The sequence below is a fragment of the Crocuta crocuta genome, unplaced genomic scaffold (genome assembly GCF_008692635.1).
Source record: "Crocuta crocuta isolate KB4526 unplaced genomic scaffold, BGI_CrCroc_1.0 scaffold57, whole genome shotgun sequence".
In the NCBI taxonomy this organism is placed as follows: domain Eukaryota; kingdom Metazoa; phylum Chordata; class Mammalia; order Carnivora; family Hyaenidae; genus Crocuta; species Crocuta crocuta.
In genome coordinates this window covers 4198479-4221473 of record NW_027532163.1, presented here as the reverse complement: position 1 = coordinate 4221473, position 22995 = coordinate 4198479, and the positions used below count along the sequence as shown (strand labels likewise).

Genomic DNA, 22995 nt, shown 5'->3' with positions numbered 1-22995 from the left:
CCTGACCTGAAGTCAGAGCTTAATAGATATTTGTTGAATGTTACATTCACAGCCTTTGGGTGAATAGGATGGCCACATGACTATCTTAAAAGTGCCAGGGCTAACTCTGGAACATAATTTGATCTCACAAAATTTAATCTTGTGGTCATGTATTCATCTCAGACATGACGACCAAAGATTCTGCTACTTTCTTAGAGAAAATTTTGACAGAGAATTACTTCTCATAGAAAGAAAATTAAGGTTACTTTCAGTTTTTATTTCTGAAAATTTGGAAATGTTTAGGCAAGATAGCAGGTGTCTGCCACCTTGTAATGACCGTAATTTATTTCTGCTCCATTTTGATAGTGGCTCCGAGTCTTTATTATACCATTTGAGTGAACTGAAAGGAATGGCTTCATGGAAGCAAAAATATGAGCCTCTTGGACTGGATGCTGCAGGAATCGAAGGTAAGTTTATTGTTCCATAGACTACGTTAAACATGCTTTACTTATTTCACAAATGACGTTTAATTATTTCTTTCTTTTTAGATGCGATTACTGCGGTGGGTTCTTTCATACTCAAGGCAAATGAACTTCTTCAGTAAGTATGCGAGGGTACCTGGAGTCACTGACCTGAGAATACTCTTTTTATGAGAAAGAACACACCAAATTGTCATGATTTTCTTAAAATGAGTTTCTAAGTTTTTATCAGAATTGTATCTTTACATGATTAAAACAAGCTAATAATAAAAGTCTCTTAATTAGAGAGGCATTTTACTCTCCCACCAGCCTCCCTCTGAGCCCCTCTGCAGATAAAGAACGAGAGTAGATGCAAAGAAAACACCAAATGTCTCTTGAGGGGTTTTGCTGTAAAGGAATGGCCGGTAGTTGGGAACCGTTGTCGGGTCTGTCATCTTACGATGGGATAAGTTAGAGCATCTATGATGCCATGTTCTCCTCAGACGGGAGCACGTGATGGTGGCAGACTGAGGAGAGGATCGCCGGAGCAGGAGTATGGGAGGGGGTGGCCATGTAGTGCATCAGGGAATGTGCCGGAACAATAGCTTATCCATAATTACAGGAAGAGAAGGCTGTGGAAAGGGGCCCAGATGGTAGTACGTGAGCATGTGGGGCTGGGGGAGATTCATTTCCAATTGTCCTGATTGTCTTAATGAAATAGGAATCTTCTGTTGGCAGCTGAAGGTCAGGGCAGGGAGGTGGTTTAGGAATAAAGGAAAAGCTGTGACCCGATTGTCCAGTGGGAGGGTGAACCAGAGGCTGAAACAGGAGCTGATGCTGAGGGCCCTTGGTTAGTGCCTATGAGTGTGTGGAAGTGAGAGCTGACCCCACGGCTCCAGTTTTCCGGCCGGGGTCAGCTGACGGTGCTGGGGCACAGAGCGAGTGAGCTGTTGGATTTGCTAGGCTCGGTGACTACAGTGAAGCAGCAGTGGGGCAAGGGAATTACAGCCAGGGCATGATTACAATGAACCCTGAATTTAAGCTGGTTTAGGAGGAAGAAGGGAGCCGAGCTGGTATGGATGGGAGGCAGGGATCAGAGGTGGGGGAACCAGCGGGCAGCGGTCTTCGTGAGATGAAAGTGGGGGACCTGGAGGGAGGCCACTGGGAAGATAGGTGGCTGTTGGTGAGTGGCAACGCTTCACATCAAGATTTAGAGGGTTCAAGTTGGCAGCGATGGTCTAGGCTGTGAACTTTGGAATCAACAGTCAAGGTGTGGTAGAGGATGTGACTGTGACCTGAACCACTGCATTGAATTGTTCATCATGGCAGCCGGAGTCTCTCCATTCCCAAACGTGTCTTCTTAGTTCTTTCAAAGCCATGCTCTTGCTTTGTCATTGACCTCAAATCTCTGAGGCCCTTAGTTAGATATTTTTAAAAGTGTGCTGTTCCCGGAATGATCTTCACTGCCTGAGTCAACTTTTCTGTTTGCCTTGGTCTCTAGTTGCGAGCTCTCTTAAATACCTGATGCTCGATGGTTTCCTCCTGTTTATTCTTGAGGCGCTTGAAAGCCGCCGGACAGGCCTGGGCGCAGAGGTGCAGGGAGCCGGCCTGTGAGCAGAGCGCAGAGCCTGCTGCGGGGCCGCCTCCTCTTTTCGTGTTCCGGTTCTCATAGGACTCCCGTTCATCTGTTGTGGACCCCATGTGGCCAGGGTCTGAGTGTCCCTGGGACTCTGCGAGCGGATTGCTCCTTTCCCGTGCCCTCTCCGTGGACTCCCTGGGACGCGGCTGCCTCTGCCGAGCTTCACCAGTAACGTGCCCTTGCTGACACCTCTGAAATGGATTTCTTTTCTGTCCTCTGTTTTCAGGAGTTAATTAGGCACCCCTTCCCACCAATCCATTACCACATTCACGGGGTTTAGAAGGTCAAGGTTGTAGACCCTGGTGCTGAGAACAAAATGAGAAGAGAGATGACACTGTTTCTCCTGTGTGTTGATTATTTTTTGGTTCACCATATTTGCGCAGAGCAAATGTGAAATACTAAGCTTTCTGTGATCACTTTCAATATGAAAGAAAGGTAGTTTATTTAACTTCTTGATCCCTTGGATGAAGTTGACTGTAGCATTATTGTTTTAGGTGATAGGTGGGGAAATTGAGGCAGTGAGAACTTTGATGTTAGCCTGTGACAGAGCAGGGGTTGCCAGCGGTGGGGGTCAGAGTATTGATCAGGAAAGACAGAAAGGAATTTTTCTTCCTTTTTTCATTTTGCCCCAGGAGAGATTTGATTATATTGCTTGGTACCATAAATGTCGCCGTCTGTTGATGTCAAGTTTTTAGCGTGTTAATGGGACTGGCCCACCCCTCAGTGGTGCTATGGAACCTCTTGCTTGGAAGGGGCTGAGAGACTTAGGAATGAAAACTGCGGTCTTATGTAGAGTAGTTACTTATAGATGTGGAGGTACAGAGATGTTTTAGAAGGGACACCCATATCCTTATTTAGAGGCCTTTAGATCAAGATGAAGATGACTTCCACCTATAACATTGGACTCTGGGGGGTGTGTTTGTGTAAAAGCTGAAGGAAATTCAATGTTTCAGATCAGTTACTGTAAGCATCAAAAATCTACTTCCAAAAATAATGTCCACTGACACCAGAGGTAGTGACATAGTACAAATAGGTAATAATGGTTTTCTGTTGGCGTTGATGTTTTTTCTTCATACTGAGCAGTGAGTATATTTTTAACCTGAGGATAATGCTGAAAGTGGTTTTTTTTTTCTGACTTTCTTTTATTTGCAAAAGTTGGAAAAGGATTTCATACTTGACTAAATGCTGGGAAAGACCATGACACAGTCTGTGGCGAGGCTGTTATAACCAGTTAGAATCTGAGAGATTTGCTTTATTTTTGAAAAGAACCAGGATTTGCTCTCCTGAAGCTTTACTTTTAGGTATGTGTTTGATTTGTAAAATCTGTTCTAAAGGCTTAAATGTCCTCCAGGTAGGATAAAATAGAATGGTAAGGATTATTCTGTCCCACACCAATTGAACAGTGATACATGAACCCTGTATAATAATTTTATTTCTGATTTCTTTTATTTTTATCTTTTCAGAGTTATAGATAGTAGTATGAAAAACTTCAAAGCTTTTTTCCGCTGGCTTTATGTGGGTAAGTTAATTGAATGAAACATTCTTACTACTTTAACACTTCTTTAAAAACTGTGGGAGTATCAATTTAGAATATTTAATTTAAATTACTCTAGTAAAATTTCCAGTAACTGTAGAGTAGAGAGAATGGTATAAATGGACCGTCTTCTACCCTTCCCTGGCTCACCAGCTTTCAACACAAGTCCAGTCTTATTTCCTTTGCACACCTAGCCAGCCCTGGCTCCCTGCAGATGTAACGTGTAGCTTTTTGATGGTCTCTCAAGCACTGATGATTGACTTTTTTTTTTCTTTTTTCTTTTTTTTAACCTTGTAATGTCCCTTAGGTTAAAATAACATTTGTGGATCTCTACTATGTATTAGCAGTGTTTGGATTTAGATTTTTTTAAAAGAAAGGGCGTGGGGAAGACCTAGCCTCTGTCCTTGGGTAGCTTATTTCCTGTGTCATTCCTGACCTTCTGTTTCTAGATCTGTGCTGGCCATTATGGTAGCCAGTGCCTCCTGTGGTTCTTTAAATTAGTTGAAATTTTATAAATTATATGTTCAAGTTCTTTAGTGATCTCAGTGATCTCTCCGTATTTGAAGTACTCAGTAGCCACACATTATTAGTGCTTACCATGCTGAACAGCACCGAACTAGAACATTTCCACTATTCCTTCTGTCAGACGATAATGCCCTAGCTAAGTAGAATGCAGACCACTGGTAGCTTTTCTCTGTATCTCCACAGTATCTCTTTTCATTTGCAGGTAGTTAACCAATATTTATTGACCTGACGTTAAGTGTTTTAATGCTTACTCTACAGTGTATTTTATGTACGTCCATTTGTACTATTTTTGTGATCCCTCTTAATATCTTTGAAATAGTCCAGCATATATTTCTTTCCAACATAGGCAAAATTTGGTTACAAATGGGATTTATCCCAGTTCGTAAAACCTCTAAAGTGTAAATAAAATAGAAAGTAAATGATCTGTAATGTGCTCACATCTTTTAAACAAATGCCTGACTCTTCAATTCTGATACCTTAGAAACAGACTTGTATTTGTCAGCCTAATATAATTGCATTTATGAAAAAAAGAGTGTGATCTACAGATGTTGGTGTTTAAAATTCTTAGTTTTTTCTCAAAACCGTACCAGTGCCAGCCAGAATGGGGAGCCAGAGTGTTTATCAGGCCAGCCTATATAATATCAGAGATTAATTAGAATGAGTTACAATGTTAAAACTGAATGTGATCTTAGATTTTCTTTCACAGAAGTTTGGTTTTATGTCTGACTGTTGGAGTACTTTAGGCAGTTTATGTTCATATTGCATGTCCTAGCTCTAATAAGAAGCCTGATTAGAGAAGTGAATTACTGCTTAGTCCTTACCGTTAAAGCAGGGCCTTGTAGAAGGCACACTGCACTGGAGAACTGGAGACCTGCTTTTCTTTTCTTTTCAATTTTTTTAATGTTTGTTTATTTTCTGAGAGAGAGACAGCACAAATAGGGTAGGGGCAGAGAGACACAGATCGTGAGCGGGGGAAGGGCAGAGCGCGAGGGAGGCATAGAATCTGAAGCAGGCTCCAGGCGCCGAGCTGTCAGCACAGGGCCCGATGTCGGGCTCAACCTGACGAACTGCAAGATCATGATCTGAGCTGAAGTCAGACACCCAACTGACTGAGCCCCCAAGGCGCCCTGGAGACTTGCTTATAATCTCAACTCTGCCACTAGTTGGCTGTGCGTCCTTGATTTGCTTTTTTGTAAAATGTAACCTCCATGAAGCCAGGAGCCTCTTTTATACTGCTGTCTCCCTGGCACCTATAGTAATTTTTGGATGGGTAAATGAATGAATGAGTGGAACTAGATTATGGCTTGTTTTTTAGATAATTTAGAAGTTTGAAGTAATTGAGAGCAGTTTCTAAAATAATTTGTATTTGCAGAATCACATCCAGCATGCTTACTCCTGACCAAACACAATTAATTAAGAGGGATATTCAAACACTTTTAAAAACACATGTAGCATACTCCTTGACTTAGGTGGACACAATACAAAAACACAGCCCTCTGAAAGGACAAAGCAAATCAACCACAGATATTAAAGTATATGAATATATATAATGTAAATGTATACATATGCACATAAACCTTAGTGCAAATATTTCTATGTAACAGAAAACCCAAGGGAAACAGAATACCCACGTTTGTTGGGTATTCAAAGGCTTTTGGAGGCAAGAAGTGCTTGCAGATTTTAAGAGAAGAAATCTCATATGTTAGAAGGGGAATCCCCACACACGGTCTTCACACAGGCAGCCTGGGGTGGCAGTGGGTTGAGTTGAAGGAGAAAATAAATAATAGTTTAGGATCATTAGACCAGCCATTTTGAACCTGAAAATACAAGTCAAATTTAAATTCTTCACTCATTAGTTTTTAGAAGAAAAATAAGTTTTCCCTGGTGATTTTCTTTGTTGAATATTGAACATTTAACACATGTCATTTTGGAAATGTATCTGTTATTATGCCTGTAGTTTTCCTTTAAAGATAGTATTTTAATTTATATTTCTAGCAATGCTGAGAATGACAGAAGACCACGTGCTTCCGGAGCTGAATAAGGTATATGGGAGTACATCTTCCAGTTGTTAACGTTGCTCTGGTGGAACTTAGCTTTGCTGGTCATCCTGTTGTTCTTACACGGTTGCTAGTGTACAAATGTGAGGCTGTAGATGCTAAATATAGCTTAGTAAGCCTTTTTTTGTTTTTTAAAGAAATTTGTTTTATTTTCACCTCACAAAATGCCTTTAACTGTGGCTATCTAGTTTTATATATAGTTTTCATGTTTACATAAAATTTTGTAATCTGTATTATGTAAGGGTGCTTATATCCTTCAACTTCCTTAAGTCTTGAATGCATATTTATTTTCCTTGGAATTCTAGTACTTTAGGTATTAGTATCTATGTTGATGTCTGGTAAACACTAGTTTCTCTTTCTGAGGATTGTGACAGGTGGCAGTGGAATTTCCTTTAAGATCTTTCAGACTAGGGCAAAATTCCTGCCTGATTTCTGTGGCTCACTCATCCTCATCCCTGCCCAAGCTCTGAGTCAGGTAGATTAGGTCATATGGGGCCTGAAAAAAATGGAGAGCGTTAAAATAGCCTCGGGGGACTGGACGAATGCAGGGGTGCCATTCTGACTCTGACAAGAAGTGGATCTTTTATGCTGAGGATGACCGGCCGTGCACACCAGGACTTGCAAATCACATTAGCTGTGTCTCTGACATCACTTCTACCTTTATTTGAGGAGATAAAGTGTGTTAATTGTTGGGGGGACCTCAGTGTGTAATTTTGAGGTCAGGGATGAAGGTGGGGTCACTGTAAGAAGCAGAGGCCAGCCCCGAAGCATCACTGTTGAGCTGCAGCTCTGAGCTCAGGTTGGGGTTACTTATCTGGGCTACAGTCTCCTCTGCCAAAGCAGGGGCCCTGCACACACAGTCTTAGCACGATAACAAATCACTAAATAGTGAATGCTAAGGAAGTTACTAAATAAATTAGTGTTTTATTACTAAAATCATAAACAACTTTAGGCCATAAAATTCTGTGGCTGTTGGGTTAGCTGATTGGAAAATGGGTTTAAATATTTAATGACATGCTTGTCAGAGCCTCAAGATTTCATATTCTCACAGTTGCATAACTTTTGGATTTATATTGATATTTCTTTGAAGGAACTTTGCCTCTTTGTACCATGGCTTTTAGCAGATATTACATTACATAATATAAGATATTGGGAAGCTCTCTTTTGTCTTGATATGTTTTTCTTTTTGTTCCTTTTTGCTTTTGATAGATGACTCAGAAAGATATCACATTTGTTGCTGAATTTCTTACTGAACATTTCAATGAGGTAGGAAATTGGTATTTTTATAATGTTTTTTTTTTTTTAAATAATTGCGATAAACCTGGGAAATAGTGAGAAGTAATCACATTTAATCCAATTTAATTGACATTCTTAGTTGTGCTGTTTATGAATTGTTGAACTAATTAATGGCAGTACTTATTTTAGAGCCTGTAAGTGCAACTTTTGTTTTTGTTAAGAATAACTGCCTCTAACAGCTCTCTTAAAAAATTAGGGTTTTGGTTAAGTTTAAGAATTTTTTGGGGGTGTCTGGGTGGCCCAGTTGATTAAGCATCTGACTTTGCCTCCGGTCATGACCTTGTAGTTCATGGGTTCGAGCCCCACATTGGACTCTGTGCTGACAGCTCAGAGCCTGGAGCTTCTTTGGATTTTGTGTCTCCCTCTCTCTCTGCCCCTCCCCCGTTTGCGTTCTGTCTCTGTTTATTTAAAAATAAATAAACATTAACAATTTTTCTTAAAATGAATTCTTTCTCTTTTGTGAGTTGATGTAAGAGTTAAAATATGCTTATTTTTCCTAGGCTCCAGACCTTTATAATCGAAAAGGAAAATACTTTAACGTTGAAAAAGTTGGTCAGGTATGGGCTTTTGACTGAACTTAGTTATTACTTTTAAAAATAACTATTAAAAACTAAGGTTAAAACTTTAGCAGTGTTAGTCTTTATTATCCAGAGTTTCTGGAAAATAATACAATGCCAACTTCGATAGGAGCCCTGTTCTGATGGTAACCAAAGATTAGCAGTTTTTAAACTTTTTGGTCTTATAAGCCTTTTACATTCTGAATAATTATTGAAGACCCCAAAAAGTTTTTGGCTAGTATGGGTTATGTTTACCAGTGGTAGATATTTTTAGGCGTTAGAAATAGAATACAGAATTATTTAAAAGTAACAATAATTTCTTTTACCATTACATATTAATATAAATACTTTTAATGAAAAATATATTTTACAAAACAGTGAAGAATGGCATTGGTTTGTAGATTTGCAAATCTCTTTGATGTCTGGTGTGATAGAAAACAGGTTCTCATAGCTGTTTCTTCGGTGTGTTGTGATAAGGTTTTTGGGTTAATGTATGTAAAGAAAATCTGGCCTCACATAGGTGTTAGAAAGGGAGGAGTATTGTAATAGCTTTGCCAGATAATTGTGGATGTTTTTTGATATTCCAAGTCTTGATAAGAAATAGTACCTTAAAAGTTAGCTGTAATGTGGAATCTAAAATTGCATCAGTGAACTTTTCATACTCTGATACATTAAAATCCATTTATCTGTCTTGTACTTTGAGTGGATCATTTACCAGTGCATGATTTTGTAATATTATGTATTGGTCATTTGGAAAATATTGGTTCACTGCGTTGTGCAGTGAATGCTGCACCAAATGCTGATGCCTTTCCCCACGCAGTATCTGAAAGTCAGATTTTATGAATATCAGCACCAGTTTCATCAGGTGATCTTTAAGTACTATGGCTGTCAAGCACACAGGGCAGATACAGATTTTCCAAAATTTTAAGTTGGCCACGAATGTTTAAATTTTATCCTTGGCAGTAAATACTTTCAGCTATTCTGCTTAAAGTGACAGGCCTACTTTATTTTCAAGAAAGTATCTACCAAATACCCACGTAGGAATCATCATAGCCTATCTGCCAGTCATTCTTTCAAGTAAAAATGGAATTCCATTAACAGCAACAAAGTGCCTGGCTTCACTCACAATTAAGACAGTTTCTTAAATGCTTTTCCTTACGGTAACCATTGTGCTGTGGCATCTGCAAAAGTGCTTTATGTATACTTCCCAATTCTGTCACACAGGATATTAAAATGATTTGTACTCAAGGGCTGAGATTTAACTAAATCAATAATTTTAATAGCTTCATTAAATAATAATGGAAACTATCAGTATGTGGCAGAAAGGAATACAGTGACCACTAGTATGGGTTGAGGCCACCACCTTGACTCCTGGCACCAGCGGTTTTCCCCACCTGTGCTTTTGACAACACAGTTGTCAAAAAATGTCAACACAGTTGAAAGGGCAAGTAACATTTTGATGCTATAAAAATAGCATCAGCCTCATGGAGCCTTAAGGTGTCTTTGGGACTTACAGGGGTTTGTCAGTTGTCCGTACTTCCTTGTGAAGTACTGCGTTAGAGTAGATTAGCAGGTGATACTTCCAAAATTAATTTGTTAGGTACACACGCACACACACAAATAGATGGTTAAAATGTACTTCATGAAAATGGAACCCAAAATTTAAACTCAATTTATGGTCTGTGCATCTGTAGTGTTCTAATCTTTCCGTAGTTTTCAGTTTGTTTAGTGTCTTGGGGTTTAATAGATTTTGGTCACTTCACTTGGAATAATACCAATGCAATTTCAGGGGACTTGGTAGTAAAATAGAACCACTCATTAAATAGAATAATGTTAAGGCGCGCCTGGGTGGCTCAGTCTGTTAAGCATATGACTTCTGCTCAGATTATGATCTCGCGGTTTGTGGGTTCGAGCCCCACATTGGGCTCTGTGCTGATAGCTTGGGGCCTGGAGCCTCCTTCAGATTCTGAGTCTCCCTTTCTCTCTTCCCCTCCCCTGCTCATGCTCTGTCTCTCTTTCAAAAAAAAACAAACATTTAAAAAAATAGAATAATGTTAACTGTATAAAGTTTTTGAAGCCTGTTTCTTTGGTTTACAACATTAAAAATTTTAATTTTGTGTTTCTAGTACTTGAAAGATGAGGATGATGATCTTGTGTCGGCCCCTAACACAGAAGGAAACCAGTGGTATGATTTTCTTCAAAATAGCAACCACCTTAAAGGTATTTAATGAACCGAGTAGAGTTTGGTCATGTTTATACTTAATTTGAGACCAGTATATTAGCTATGAGTGTTGCTGAACAATTACTGAATATTTATCTCAGTTCCTTAGATCTTTCATGTCTATTGTAGTTGATTAGAGAAACAGCAAAATAGCAAACAAGATGACATTACCGTGATAGAAAACACTCTGATATGAACTGTGATGTAGTAAGGTTGTTTGTTCTCAGGTATTCTTTATATTGTCTGTTTTGTACCATATAAAAACTAGGATATTGGGAAGGAAATTAGAGCCTGCTAGTGAGAGGAGCCTTTTTCTGATTCCAATTTGTTAATTTCTGAAAGCATAATGATGCTTAACTGTTTTCCTAAAGTTGTAGGTTCTTTGTGTACATGTGCTTTTCATTCTCTGGGATCTTAAATATTGACATAGTAAAACTATCCAGCATTAGTAGTGATACAATAGCAGCCATTAAATATGTCAGAACTTCACTATTTTACACGACAATATTTGAAGAGGTATTTTTTTGCTTTCTCAAAGAGTGATCTGATCACAGTCTATCAGTTTCTTAGATCCCTAGGCTAATAACCACATACACGTATTTCATTTTTTAATCCTCATAGAACCTATGGGGTAGGTACCTGTTATCCCTGTTTACTAATGAGGAGACTGAAGGTCAGAGAAGGCCCAAGATCACACAAGCCAGTATGCAGTGGAGCCAGGGTTCTGCTGACTCAAAGCCTGTTTGTAACTCGACTCAGTGGTAATCTTTGCCGCTTGTGTCTGGGTGCTGTCTATCTGAATAAATGAAGGAATGAATGAGGGTGGATGGGGGAAGGAGAGAATTCTCTGAGGCCCAGAACTTTGCTTACTGTTTCTTTTGTTTTAACTCTGGACTTTTTCAGAGCAGGACATATTTTGTATTGCTTGAGACACATTGATGTCAGCCTCATCCTGAAGCTGTCCTAGGGGTCTACCCAGAGTCGTCTCATTACAACGAAAGATGTTCCTATCACCCTTATTGCTCAGGAAATTCTGAGGGTTTGAGAAGCTCTGTGCCAGGAACCAGGGACAAAGACCACATGTCTTTCTCTGCTCCCACAGCATCTGTCACCTGTGGGGAGCTTATAACGTTGACCTGCTTAAAGCTCACGTTGTCCAGCACAGCTGAGACCCAAGATGCTGCAGGTGAAGGAAGCCCGCAGAACTCAGTGGAAGAGTGCAGGCCTGAGAGCCTGAGGGTTCCATTTACAGGTCTAGGTTCCTAGTCATTTCCACACTGGGCAGTTGCCCAGACCTTCTGCGCCTCATGTTTTAGTCTGTAGGGTGGAGAGTGAGATGCTTACGTTGCACAGCTGTTGTGAGCAATAGAAAGAACAGATACAAAGGACTCCAGTGTAGTTGGTATCCATAAACGCGGAATCATAGATCACTTTCTACTGGTAAAGTAGCCTTTTGAAAAGTAAAGAGCTTATTTACACAGCACTAGTTTCTTGTCTCTTGTTTCTGTTTTTAAGTATTATACTCTTCCAGAACAGTACCCGACTGTTGTCACCCCATTGTGGCAGAGAGTAGAGAACAAACTCTATTATAGGTCTTATGGTTCCCAAATGATCCCTTCCTTCTTATACCCAGTGGAAGCATACCGTTCGATTTTGGTGGGGAAAATGGAATAAAGAATACCAAGCTGCTAGGATGCGGCTTGTAGTAAGTGTGGTTTTTAGGGGGCTGGCAGCAGGTGATGATGAAAGGCAGAAGGCCACGGGCATTTCCAGTGAGGTGTGTGAAGGTATAAAGAAGTGGCCAGGGAGATTTCCACTGCCAGATAAGCTGTGCTGGCTGGCGCTGACAGGAGTTCATTTTCTCCTAATCATTTGGTTTGCTATAGCTTTGTGTTCTTGTTTCTCTCTTTGTTTGAAACCAGAAAGTCCTTTGCTGTTCCCATATTATCCTCGAAAATCACTGCATTTTGTGAAAAGGCGGATGGAGAACATTATTGACCTATGCTTGCAAAAACCAGCAGTAAGTTTGAAAGAAATGCATGTCTTAGAGTAGGAGTGAGAATGTCTACAATACGTGGCTCACCTACGCAAATGATCACGGTTGTGAAGGTGAGCCACGTGAACATGCTGATAGTCCACTTCTGGCGAACAAAAATGGCAGTTTCATATGGTTCACCCTAACATTTCCTCTCATTGTTAGTTCCTTACATAAATTAAACAGTCACAAATACAGGGTTACTGAAAGTGTTGGCATCCTTATTATTTGTTCCCAGAACAAACCCAATACAGGGTTGTTGTGTCTCCAGTTTACTCCTACAGGAGGGAGCACCGGTGCTTTGAGACTCGGGGGTGGGACGGGGCTCTTAGGCTGCCGGGCCCTTCTCTCCACGTCCTTTTCAGCTCAGAATATCTTCTCTCTTCCTCAATGTTATGAGTGTCATTGAAGTTTCCTGTGTGAAAGCTTCGTGATCTAGGTGGTTTTTTACTAGATTGGAAGAGCGATGGTCAGGTTCTTCATGTAGAGTATCTGTGTGTATGTATGTACATGCTTTAATTGTATTTATTATTAAATCTGTTTTATTTAGGATGTAATTGGAAAATCGATGAATCAAGCAATCTGTATTCCTTTATACAGGGATGCTAGAAGGTAATTCTATTTCCTTTTTGGGTGATAAGATTCAGTGGCCAATTTAAGTTTTTCTTACCTTTTCTTCTTTTGTTTTAGTGAGGACTGTACACGCAGATTGTTCAAATTTCCTTTTCTGTAAGTGTGTGTTTCTCCCTATCTCATGCGAATAATACAGTTTTGTTCTCTGCAGCGATAGCTAAATATCATGTTGTGACGTTAAATTTTTTTCCTTAGGTGGAATAATAAAACCTCAAATCTACATTATCTTCTTTTTACTATTTTAGAAGATTCACTTTATAAAATGTGCATCTTAAGGAGACACACTGATATTTCCCAGTAAGTGTTAATTTAAAGTTTGAATTAGATAAGATGATATACTTATTAAATTTTTTAATGTTTATTTTTGAGAGCAAAAAACAGAGTGCAAGCGGGAGAGGGGAGAGAGAGGGAGACACAGAATGTGAAGCGGGCTCCAGGCTCTGAGCTGTCAGCACAGAGCCCGATGTGGGGCTCAAACTCACAGACTGCGAGATCATGCCCTGAGCTGAAGTCAAAAACTTAACCGACCAAGCCACCCAGGTGCCCCTGTTATTTTTAATAATAAAACATACAGCATCCCTCCCCTATATTTTGGGGTTTAGTTAAGCCACCTTCTGACTCTAGGCTTGTCACTGAACTGTTCTTAGTCTTAGTTTTCACATCATTAATATGATAATGCCAAATTAGGAAGCTATGTGATCCCTTCTGATTCTGGATTATTAATTTTGTACAGGTATAGCTGTGACATGTAGGATTTCTTTAGGGTTCAGAAAAATACAACAGCAGAACACTCAGGATTGCATCTCATGAACTTGTAGCAGTTCAAAACTGTGTTTTGTGTTCCTTATGGAAAGGACTTTTACCGCAGGCTGTTTGCCTTTCATTAAATAGAAGAGGCCTTGCCTATAGAGACTTCTTTTGAGAATCTGAAGTGAAATTCTAAAAAAAATAAATCATATACAGAATACCATTAGTATCTCATATGTTTTTTTTTAAGTTTTTTTTTTTTGTTAAGTTTATTTATTTTGAGAGAGATGGCACAAGTGAGGGAGGGGCAGAAAGAGAGGATGACAGACTCCCACGCAGGCTCCAAACTATGAGCTGAAATCAAGAGTTGGAGGCTTAACCAGTTGAGCCATCCATATGCCCCCAAATGGTTTTTAATTTGAATTTGAAGGAAATTTTTGAGACCAAGATGAAGCCAAAGAGAAATAATTTGGTTGTTCCAAATGCCCTTAATTTTATAAGGTATCTAGCTACTTTAGTGACTAAGTTTTAAACCAAGTTGTCATGTTGATGCAGTTGTGTCTATTTAGGTGTTTAAATTAGTTGTCAGTGTTGAAGAGTGAGTGCAATGGTATTTTGGTCTGGGACTTGCTGTTCAGGTAAATACACTAACACTGACAGTCATGTCAGCATTTAGATCAGCATTTAGATCATTGGCTATCCAGGTTGTCCCCATAGCCTTTTTCTTCCTCTTCTTTCTTCAAGATCTGTGACTAATGGACTGATTGCTATTAAATTTGGGAGCTTTACCTATGCTACAACTGAAAAAGTGAGAAGAAGGTAAATCTTGAATCTTGTTTGGATGAGATTGTATGTATACATACAATATGTGTGTATGTTTAATAAAAGCAATTATAGAAATACAATTAGACTCAGTTACAGTGATGATACTGTGCTTAGGAGGCCTTTGTAACTTGCAACATAGGGGGCAGGATTGCCCTGTATGTGTTATACTTTGATTTGACTTAATAGTAGACTAGAACCTTCCTGTCCTACAGGAATCTGTACAGCTGTGGTTTCCTGTAATGAATAAGTTCTGCACTCCCCTGTCCATTAAGAAAGGGCGGTGGTCCCAAGGGGCATGTGCCTGGAGTTCTTGTTATGACCAACAGTAATGTGAGATGGTGCTTTTCTCACTATTCTGGGATGTTCTCAGGATATAAAAGGGTAACATTAGCAAAGTCACCCCTGAGCCTGTGGAATGGACACTAATCATAGACCAATCTTTTCCCCATTTTCTTTTTCTTACATGAAAGGAGTTTTTAATGATAATGTCTTTGAAGTTATTGTGACTTTTCCTATGTAAATCTTATTTTTACTTTTCAGTCTAGTTAGGCCTGTTTATTTACTGAGTATATCTGCAAGGTGCCGTTCATGGAATTTCCACAGGCTTAAGGCCTAACTCTTGATATCAAGTTTTCTGAAAGTGTGAACCAACCTCACTCTCACAGACTTTTCTTTTTTCATGACGACCTGTTTTTAGGGCTTAGTTGTATTTATGAATAACCGGTACAATAGGTAGCTGATTTTAGTGCAAACGAGTGATGTATTTTAAATGTAATTGTATAGAATGTCACTTGATTTTTGTTTTCTTAATGATTTTGTGCTGCACCAGTACCATGTTATGCATACAGTATTTTCTCTGTAGTCCTGATCGTCTCTGCTATAACAGAATGTACTTTACTTCTAGCACTTACAGTTGTTTAGACGCGCAGTTTTATGATGACGAAACTGTAACAGTAGTTCTGAAAGACACAGTGGGGCGCGAAGGAAGAGACAGACTCTTGGTCCAGTTGCCGCTGTCTTCAGTGTATAACAGTGAGGATTCTGCAGAGTATGAGTTCACTGGGGCTTACTCGACAAGGTAACCGCCTCAGTAGTAAGAGCTTCTCTCTGACATGACAGTTCAGTGTTTTTTAATGTGTGTCACACGTTCTGGTGCCTTAGGTGTGCTGGACAGTGGTTACTAGGAATAGTAATAAAGTCAGCTGAGCAGAAGTACTATATTTTATTTAAAAAAATACTGACCGGCAGCTCTTATACCTCTTTGTTTTACTAATAAATCAAGAAGCATTTGCTACAATAAGGTGGGGAATTACTTGGAGTGGAGAACTAACTTCTGTTAGTTCTGTTTTCAAGCAAAGCATTAATCAGATTATAGTAGAATTAATGATTTTAGATTGGCTCTTGGTGGTTTCCTACCAGAATTAGGACCTCGGTAGCCATATGGAGGGTACACAGCCAATTCCAGAGGCCGTTTTAGTTTTCTTAGATTTAAGTGAGTAGGTCCCTTCTCTAATTTAAAAATGTGTCCATTTGCTTTCCTTGAAAAGAAATCAGAAACCTTTTGTCATAGTAAGATGACATTCTAGCTATTTGGAATTGCAGGATTTTCCTAGAAGATCATATAATAGCTTTTTAGATAGTGGCTGATAGAATTATATTGGAAATGGGAGTATTGGTAGAAATCAGACCCATGGTGGATCCTGTTAACTACCCCTTGTAAACCAGGGAGAAGACCCCGTTTTCATTCCTCCGTTGGTTTTTCCCCTCCAGGCTAGATGAACAGCATAGTGCTATTCCCACACGTACCATGCATTTTGAGAAGCATTGGAGATTACTGGAAAGCATGAAAGCACAGTATGTTGCTGGGAATGGTTTTCGCAAAGTGTCCTGTGTGGTAAGTATTTACAGATTGTTTACTGACTCAGAGTAACAGGGGGAAGTGACTTTGGATCTGTGGTGTCCTTTCAGAAAGGGCAAACATTTTGTGATGTATTGCTTTTATTGGTTATGAGCATGTTGTAGTCTTAGCTATGTAGCTTTCTTGTTCTGAGGAGTCTTACTAAGTAATAACAATTCTAGATGTTAATTGTTAATTTTTTTTTTTAGGTAATCTCTATACCCAAAGCGGGGCTCATGCTTATACCCCGAGACCAGGAATCGCATGCTCTTCCAGCTGAGCTAGCCAGGCGCCCATAGATGTAGTTGTCATGACATTGTCACTGTTAATATGTAGAGATCCTTTTGCAGCAAATGAGGCTAAGTTTAGTGATTTTGTTGTAAATCAGTGAAAAATAACTTTCGTGTAAGACTGTTCTTCAAATTTCTGATTTCTTATACATTATGTGTTAGTTAAGCCATTCATTTAAAAACTCCTAAACCTTTTCTTCTCTAGTTGAGCTCAAATCTCCGTCATGTAAGAGTATTTGAAATGGACATAGACGATGAATGGGAGCTGGACGAGTCTTCAGATGAAGAGGAGGAGGCCAGTAATAAGCCCGTGAAGATCAAGGAAGAAGTACTCTCAGAGTCGGAGGCAGAGAGCCAGCAGGCCAGTGCTGCTTTAGCTCCAGAGATCGTCATCAAGGTGGAGAAACTTGACCCTGAGCTGGACCCCTAATCTAGCTTGCCATCATTTTGTACGTTCTCATTATGTCAGGAAAAACCTGGGAGATGGACTAAGATGTTTTGGACCATTCTTAATTATCTTTGTGTAACAAAGAAATAAACCATAAATTATATTTTTCCTTATTCTGCTTCATCTTCCCCTAGTGGTATAGTCACTACAATAGACTTTCTTTTTGCTGAGATTTCTTTTTAATACTGTGTGCAGAATTTGTGTTTAAAGAAGACATAAATTGAATGTGAGGAAAGTTTCAGTCTTGTCTGTTAAAAGGTAGGTATCAGGAATCATTCCTATGTCAAGAAGAAATTCTGTTTAAATGATAATTCATCACTGGAAGTTTTGAGGCATTTAGTATGTTAAAAATGTAGATAATATTTATTCCTCTTTTTTCCATCTTCCTCTTTCTAGTTTATTCCAGGTCTCCAGAATGGTTTCAAAATATCTTTTCAAAATAAATTATACTGCTTTACTGTAATGCTGAAGAAGCCAAAAGATGGACACTGTCTTTATGATCTAAATAGAAGAAACACTGTTTGGCACCGACATGACTATCTTCTCATTTTGTTACCGTATTTGAGCTCTGAATTCTTTGAATTGGCAGCGTTTAGATGTGTCTTTTTCCTCTGTTGAGAGTTGGTCAAGGACACACAGTAGCCTTGGGAATGCTAGAAATGTGGATCAACTAAACCTAACTTCGCATTAGTGCAAATGAGCGGTTAATTTCCTGATGCTCATTCCTAAAGTTGAGTGGGATTGTCATGTGGCTTTCAAAGAATTTCTGTTTTATATATGAACTCTAGTATCAGTTCACTAATAAATGAAAGAATCACTTTTTAAAGCTTTAAATATCTTTGGGTAGGAAGATACAAGCAGATGAGTGGGTAACTGCAGGGTTCTGTGTCATTTGTCTATTTCTTGAATAATACCTGTTACACTTGGATTTTAGGCACATCATGCGTTAGATACTCCAGGTGCCTCAGTTGGTCTGGTCTCTGTTGGCGTAAAGGGAAAACTGAAGAGAAGCCACTATCGTGTGCATGAGCTTGGAATTCAGAGCTGTGATCTTCAGGAGGCCGACTGTGCTAGTGTACTGCCTTGCACGGAGCAGGCCTTCATCACGATTAATATATGATTCACATAAATGCTTCCTGGTGGTTGGTCAGTTTCATGGCATAATGCAGAATGTCTTGAATTAACTTTTGCGAGCAAGAAAGGTCATCTGTCAGATTACATGACAGCTTGTTAGAATGAGTTACAATTTCACAATGAGCAGCCGATCTTTATTAGACAGTCGTCTACCCCCTGTGGAGATTTTTGGACATGTGCACATTTGCCTCCTGCAGCTCCAGCCTAGGGATACACTGAAACCGAAGCTCCCAGACTCTGCCTTCATCCTGAGCCAGGAAGGAATCAGCACTAGTGCTGTTGATGTACGAGCTGTCCCATAACAGCAAGTTAAATTAATGTGAATCATCCCTAATCTTGAGAAAGTAGTTTTTTCACCAGTTCTTTTAATGTATGTGATAAATATTTAGGAACTGGATTTGTACGATATCAAAGTAGAAAGTTTTGAACTGATACCTGAATTCCTTTTTTAGGTTTTAATAAGTAGAGTGCAGATAATCTGTTTATCATCGTATTTTTAGATTTAAGCTATGATTTCTACACCATAGGAAACTTTGCTTTTTAATGTTTAGGAAGAATTTGAGCATTGTAGACTATCGTTTTATTTCCAGTTTATTTAGCAGCAGATGCTAAATTTGAGTTTTGAATTTAGTGAGTAACCAGTAAAGTGGTCCATGGAGGACTCTGGGCAGTGGACTTTTCCAGATGCAGGCCGTGTGTGGAGCTCTGGGCCCTGACCTTCATACAGTGAGCATAGCAAGTACCTGCCTAAAGGTTTGAGGGCTAAATGGGTGTTCGCAGAGCACTGTGGTTGGCATGTATGAGACACCCGCTAAAGATCAGCACTTACTATAATTCCATGCTTCTCTTTTCCAGGATTAAAATGTGTTGAGGTTTTAGAAATTTAAATAGCATTTTTTTTTTTTCCTTTTCTTCTTCTTCTTTTTTTTTTTTTTTTTTTGTGCCTGACTTAATGGGACTGTGACAATAGTTCTTCTAAGTCTCTGGCTCTGTAGTTTTTTTTTTCCCCTTTGTTCTTGATTTTCTTCCCCAAACAAAAATTTTACCCTTAACCAAAATGCTAAAACATTTTATCTTTATTCAAAGCATTTGAATATAAATGTGAAGAACGATGTTAGATTATGTTATAACTTTGGGTTATGACACCATAACTGTATCTCTCAGATACAGATACCTGAGTTAATCTAAGTACCATCCCATTCTTGCAGAAACCCAGCAAGCAAACATGTGCTAAATATTTCTAGAGAATGCTATAATTGAAATTATGGGTTGCATGAATTCTCTGGGCAGATCGGTTTCTTTGGCTCCTTTGAAGTTGTGGCAATTACTATAGACTGATTGCGCTTATTAGAATGTACATTCGTCCAACATATCATTTTTAGCTCTCGCTGAGTAGAGGGAGATGGTACTTAGAATTATACTAAGTCAAGATCACAGAAACCTTACAGCATGAGAGTAAGGATTATGTTAAAGCAGGAAATAGTATTTGAACCTTTAGGAATAGTCAGTTTGGAAATTCTCAATTGTCCAAGGGTTAATTCTATGAAAATGAATTGTTAATATGTAGGTAATCAGTGTTTTTCACTTTCTGAGCTCACTAGAACAGGATTTTCCATGAATCAGATACCCCCACATCAAAATTGCCTGGGCCAGTGATTAAATATGCAAATGTATGGGTGCCACCCACAACCACTCCTCAAAATGTGGAGACCGGGCCCGGGCCTGTGTTTGTAACCAACTCACCTGCTCTTATGCCCACTGAGGTTGAGAGCCTTTATATTGTATGGAAGCTATTTTTTAGTCATTAGATGCTTATCATTTTTCAATTAAAAGCTGCTCCCTTAGATGCATTGAATTGTGGATTTTTCCTTACAGATGATCCTGATGTGATTAGTTTTCCATGTAACGTGCACACAGTTATGTAAGTCTCTTTAAATGTTGGTGGGCCTAATCGTTACCCTGAGTCTGTGCACGAGAGCATGTGGAACTGAATCCTTCAAGGCCCCATTTTACCCTTACGCTCACGTTCAGCCACGTGGTAGATGCTGAGGTCAGTCTGTAAGGGCCAGGCAGGTTGGTTAACGGGCGGTTAGAACTCATAAATACTACCTTTGCCCTGGCGTGTGCAGTCAGACTGAGCAAACAGCACCCCCAGACACTAGTAGTGATGATAAAGGCGTCCTGCATCATGACTAAATGGTGTGTTTACCGACTTGGTGGATGCTTTAAATGTGAAAGCAAGGAGATGGGTTTGTAATTCATGCCTGCCTCTTGCCATTTCGACTTCCAGTGTTGTCCTATCCTCCCAACAAGACTGGAAACTTCAGGAACTCTTTTTTTTTTAAGTTTATTTTGAGAGAGAGAGCAAGAGAGCGAGCAAGAGCATCTTAAGCAGGCTCCACACTATCAGCGCGGAGTCTGACATGGGGCTTGAACCCACAAATTGTGAACTCATGACCTGAGCTGAAATCAAGGGTCAGATGCTTAACCGATTGAGGCACCCAGGTGCCCCAGGGAAGTGTTTTGATTCACTTTTGTATTCCTGATTCCCACTGCAGAGTGACCATTATTATTTTAATTTGTATGTTTTCCACTTCTCAGGTGGTAGAGCTGGTATTTAGGAGCCTCGCTAGATACTGTAAATTCGCATCTGCGACTGTAAACATGTTAAGTGGTGCTGCAGAACTTGGGAGCATCGCTAACGTGTTCCCCTTTTCCCTTGCACCGCTTAACTTCACACCGCTTTGTCCTGCCGCAGGAAGAGGTGTGAAGGGAAATCTATCTAAATACGATGTGGTTTGCTCTCTTAGGCTGTAGCGTCAAGATCCCCAGGCAGCAGAGTGGACATGGAAGGGCCGGAGACCATTGTTGTGGGGTCCTTCGGGGTGTAGAGCCTACTTTCTCCCTACTGGGGGAGGAACCATCAGAAGAGATTTGGAAGGACTGGCCCGGGAGGCAGGAGGAGACCCAGGGGACAGGATTGATGGAAACCCAGTCAGGGGATCCATCGATCACGTCAAATGCTGCCAAGAAGTGGAGGAAAGGAGTGATCGGGATTGGCTCTTATGTGTGAAAAATGGAGTCAATGGTGATTTGGAGCAACTTTCAGTCTTGTTAGCGTGTTCTCCAAGACGCGGCCCCTGCGGCCTCCGCCAGCACCCTCTCGGGCTTCCCCCGCTCAGAGAGGCTTTCTTCCTTTTCTTGGAAGGACCTAATTCTTTCTACCCCAGGGCTTTGGGATGTGCTGTTTGCCAGGAATGCCTTTCCCTGATGCTTCACAGGTGTAATTCTCATTCTCACTTCCTAAAGCCACTGTGATTTTAGGAGTCTCTTAGCCCTCCCCATCATGCCACCTGCCACAGTTAGCAGTTACATCCTAATTTGGTGCTTATTTTATTGCCTAAATTCGATTACAAACCCTGTAACAGAGACCATGCCTATTTTGTGTATCTCCCTATACCGAATACTGGCTGTAGTGCCTAGCACGTAGCAGGTGCTCAAGAAATACTTGATTGGATTACCGAACATGCTAGCATCCAGCAAAGTGGACGCTGGTTTGAGGTATGAAAGATAAATTCTCCTGAGGTTTTAGCATTGAGTGCATTGAATTTGTTCACAAATGGGTTGTACCCCCAAAGTTGCAAACTGATGGACAGATTATTTTCCTCATGATAAAAACCATCAATGTTGGTCCAGGCCTGGACCTGCTGAAAATAACAATTACCGATCTTCCGCGAACCCACGCCTCCATCCAGATACTGGTGACTTACATCTAGATTTCCCTTTTTTTCAAGTTTTCGGCTTCCACATCATTTTATGGACTTCGTTTTTGTGAGTTTCAGAGTGATGTGTTTAAAATATGACTTTAGGTAAAAAAAAAAAAATATCAGTCATGATGCTGACAGAAATGGTTTCTGCGGGTGGAGGGGCTGGCGGAAGCCCAGTGGGAGCGGGTGTGTGGAGCGGGTGTGAGGTGCAGAAGTGGGGGGCCGCTGATGGGGGCAATGTGTGAAGAATTGCTGCAAGAGTAGGAGGGGGCATGGATCGCATCAGGAGCTTTTTAAAAAAAGTGATTATAGGAAGGCATATTTATACATCCACAGCCCTGATGCGCTGAGCGGGGAGAAACTGACCGTTTCTTGAGAAAGGAGAAGCGTGAGTACAAGTGAAATCCTTCAGGAGGCAAAAAGGGTGAGGCCCAGTGACCGAAGGAAGGCCCAGCATTGGGCTGGGACACAATGTCCCTTGCATCCTAACAGGAGCCTGTGGGGACACGGGCAGCTGGTGCAATTTCCCCTGGGTACTAGGTGTCAAGGTCTCCACAGTGACAAGCAGTGACTTCCCCCCAACTTGCTGGGAAAGTGGGGGTGTTGAGGGTGCCCTGGAGACATGTGTCAGTTTCAAGTGAGTCCACCCAACGGGATCATTTTCTCTCACTGGGGCGTTGATTTCCTGGGGTTTTGCCAACCCATTATAATCAGGTGGGGAGGCGGATGGGAAGGTAGGGACACAGTGACAGGTCAGTGGGTTGGAAGGTAGAGGGTTGTGGAACTTTGGAACCAGAAGACAGGTGATGGCTGGCGAGGGCCGTTTGCAGTCACTGTTCCGGGGGTGGTGAAGCTGACGTCGCTCCTTTACGTGTGCCTGTGGTGCTGCTGCCGGGAAGGGAGGGGATCCTTGGAGCTACGTGGTCAAGAATGGGGTGGTCAGCCAGGGATTG

General features: G+C 40.4%; 1 protein-coding gene across 1 annotated transcript in view; it reads left to right on the top strand.

Annotated features, from left to right (window-relative positions):
* ANAPC4 (anaphase promoting complex subunit 4) overlaps positions 1 to 17672 on the top strand; it is a 31897-nt gene extending 14225 nt beyond the window's left edge. Inside the window, exons 14-28 of the mRNA XM_077776605.1 lie at positions 346 to 446; positions 528 to 579; positions 3540 to 3595; positions 6131 to 6177; positions 7402 to 7458; positions 7989 to 8045; positions 10172 to 10265; positions 12189 to 12286; positions 12852 to 12913; positions 12992 to 13030; positions 13130 to 13231; positions 14426 to 14500; positions 15411 to 15584; positions 16277 to 16400; positions 16899 to 17672. Of these exons, the coding sequence (XP_077632731.1) occupies positions 346 to 446; positions 528 to 579; positions 3540 to 3595; positions 6131 to 6177; positions 7402 to 7458; positions 7989 to 8045; positions 10172 to 10265; positions 12189 to 12286; positions 12852 to 12913; positions 12992 to 13030; positions 13130 to 13231; positions 14426 to 14500; positions 15411 to 15584; positions 16277 to 16400; positions 16899 to 17123 (1363 nt within the window). The 3' untranslated portion in view covers positions 17124 to 17672. The remainder of the gene's footprint in view (positions 1 to 345; positions 447 to 527; positions 580 to 3539; positions 3596 to 6130; positions 6178 to 7401; positions 7459 to 7988; positions 8046 to 10171; positions 10266 to 12188; positions 12287 to 12851; positions 12914 to 12991; positions 13031 to 13129; positions 13232 to 14425; positions 14501 to 15410; positions 15585 to 16276; positions 16401 to 16898) is intronic.
* Positions 17673 to 22995: the final 5323 nt, after the last annotated feature.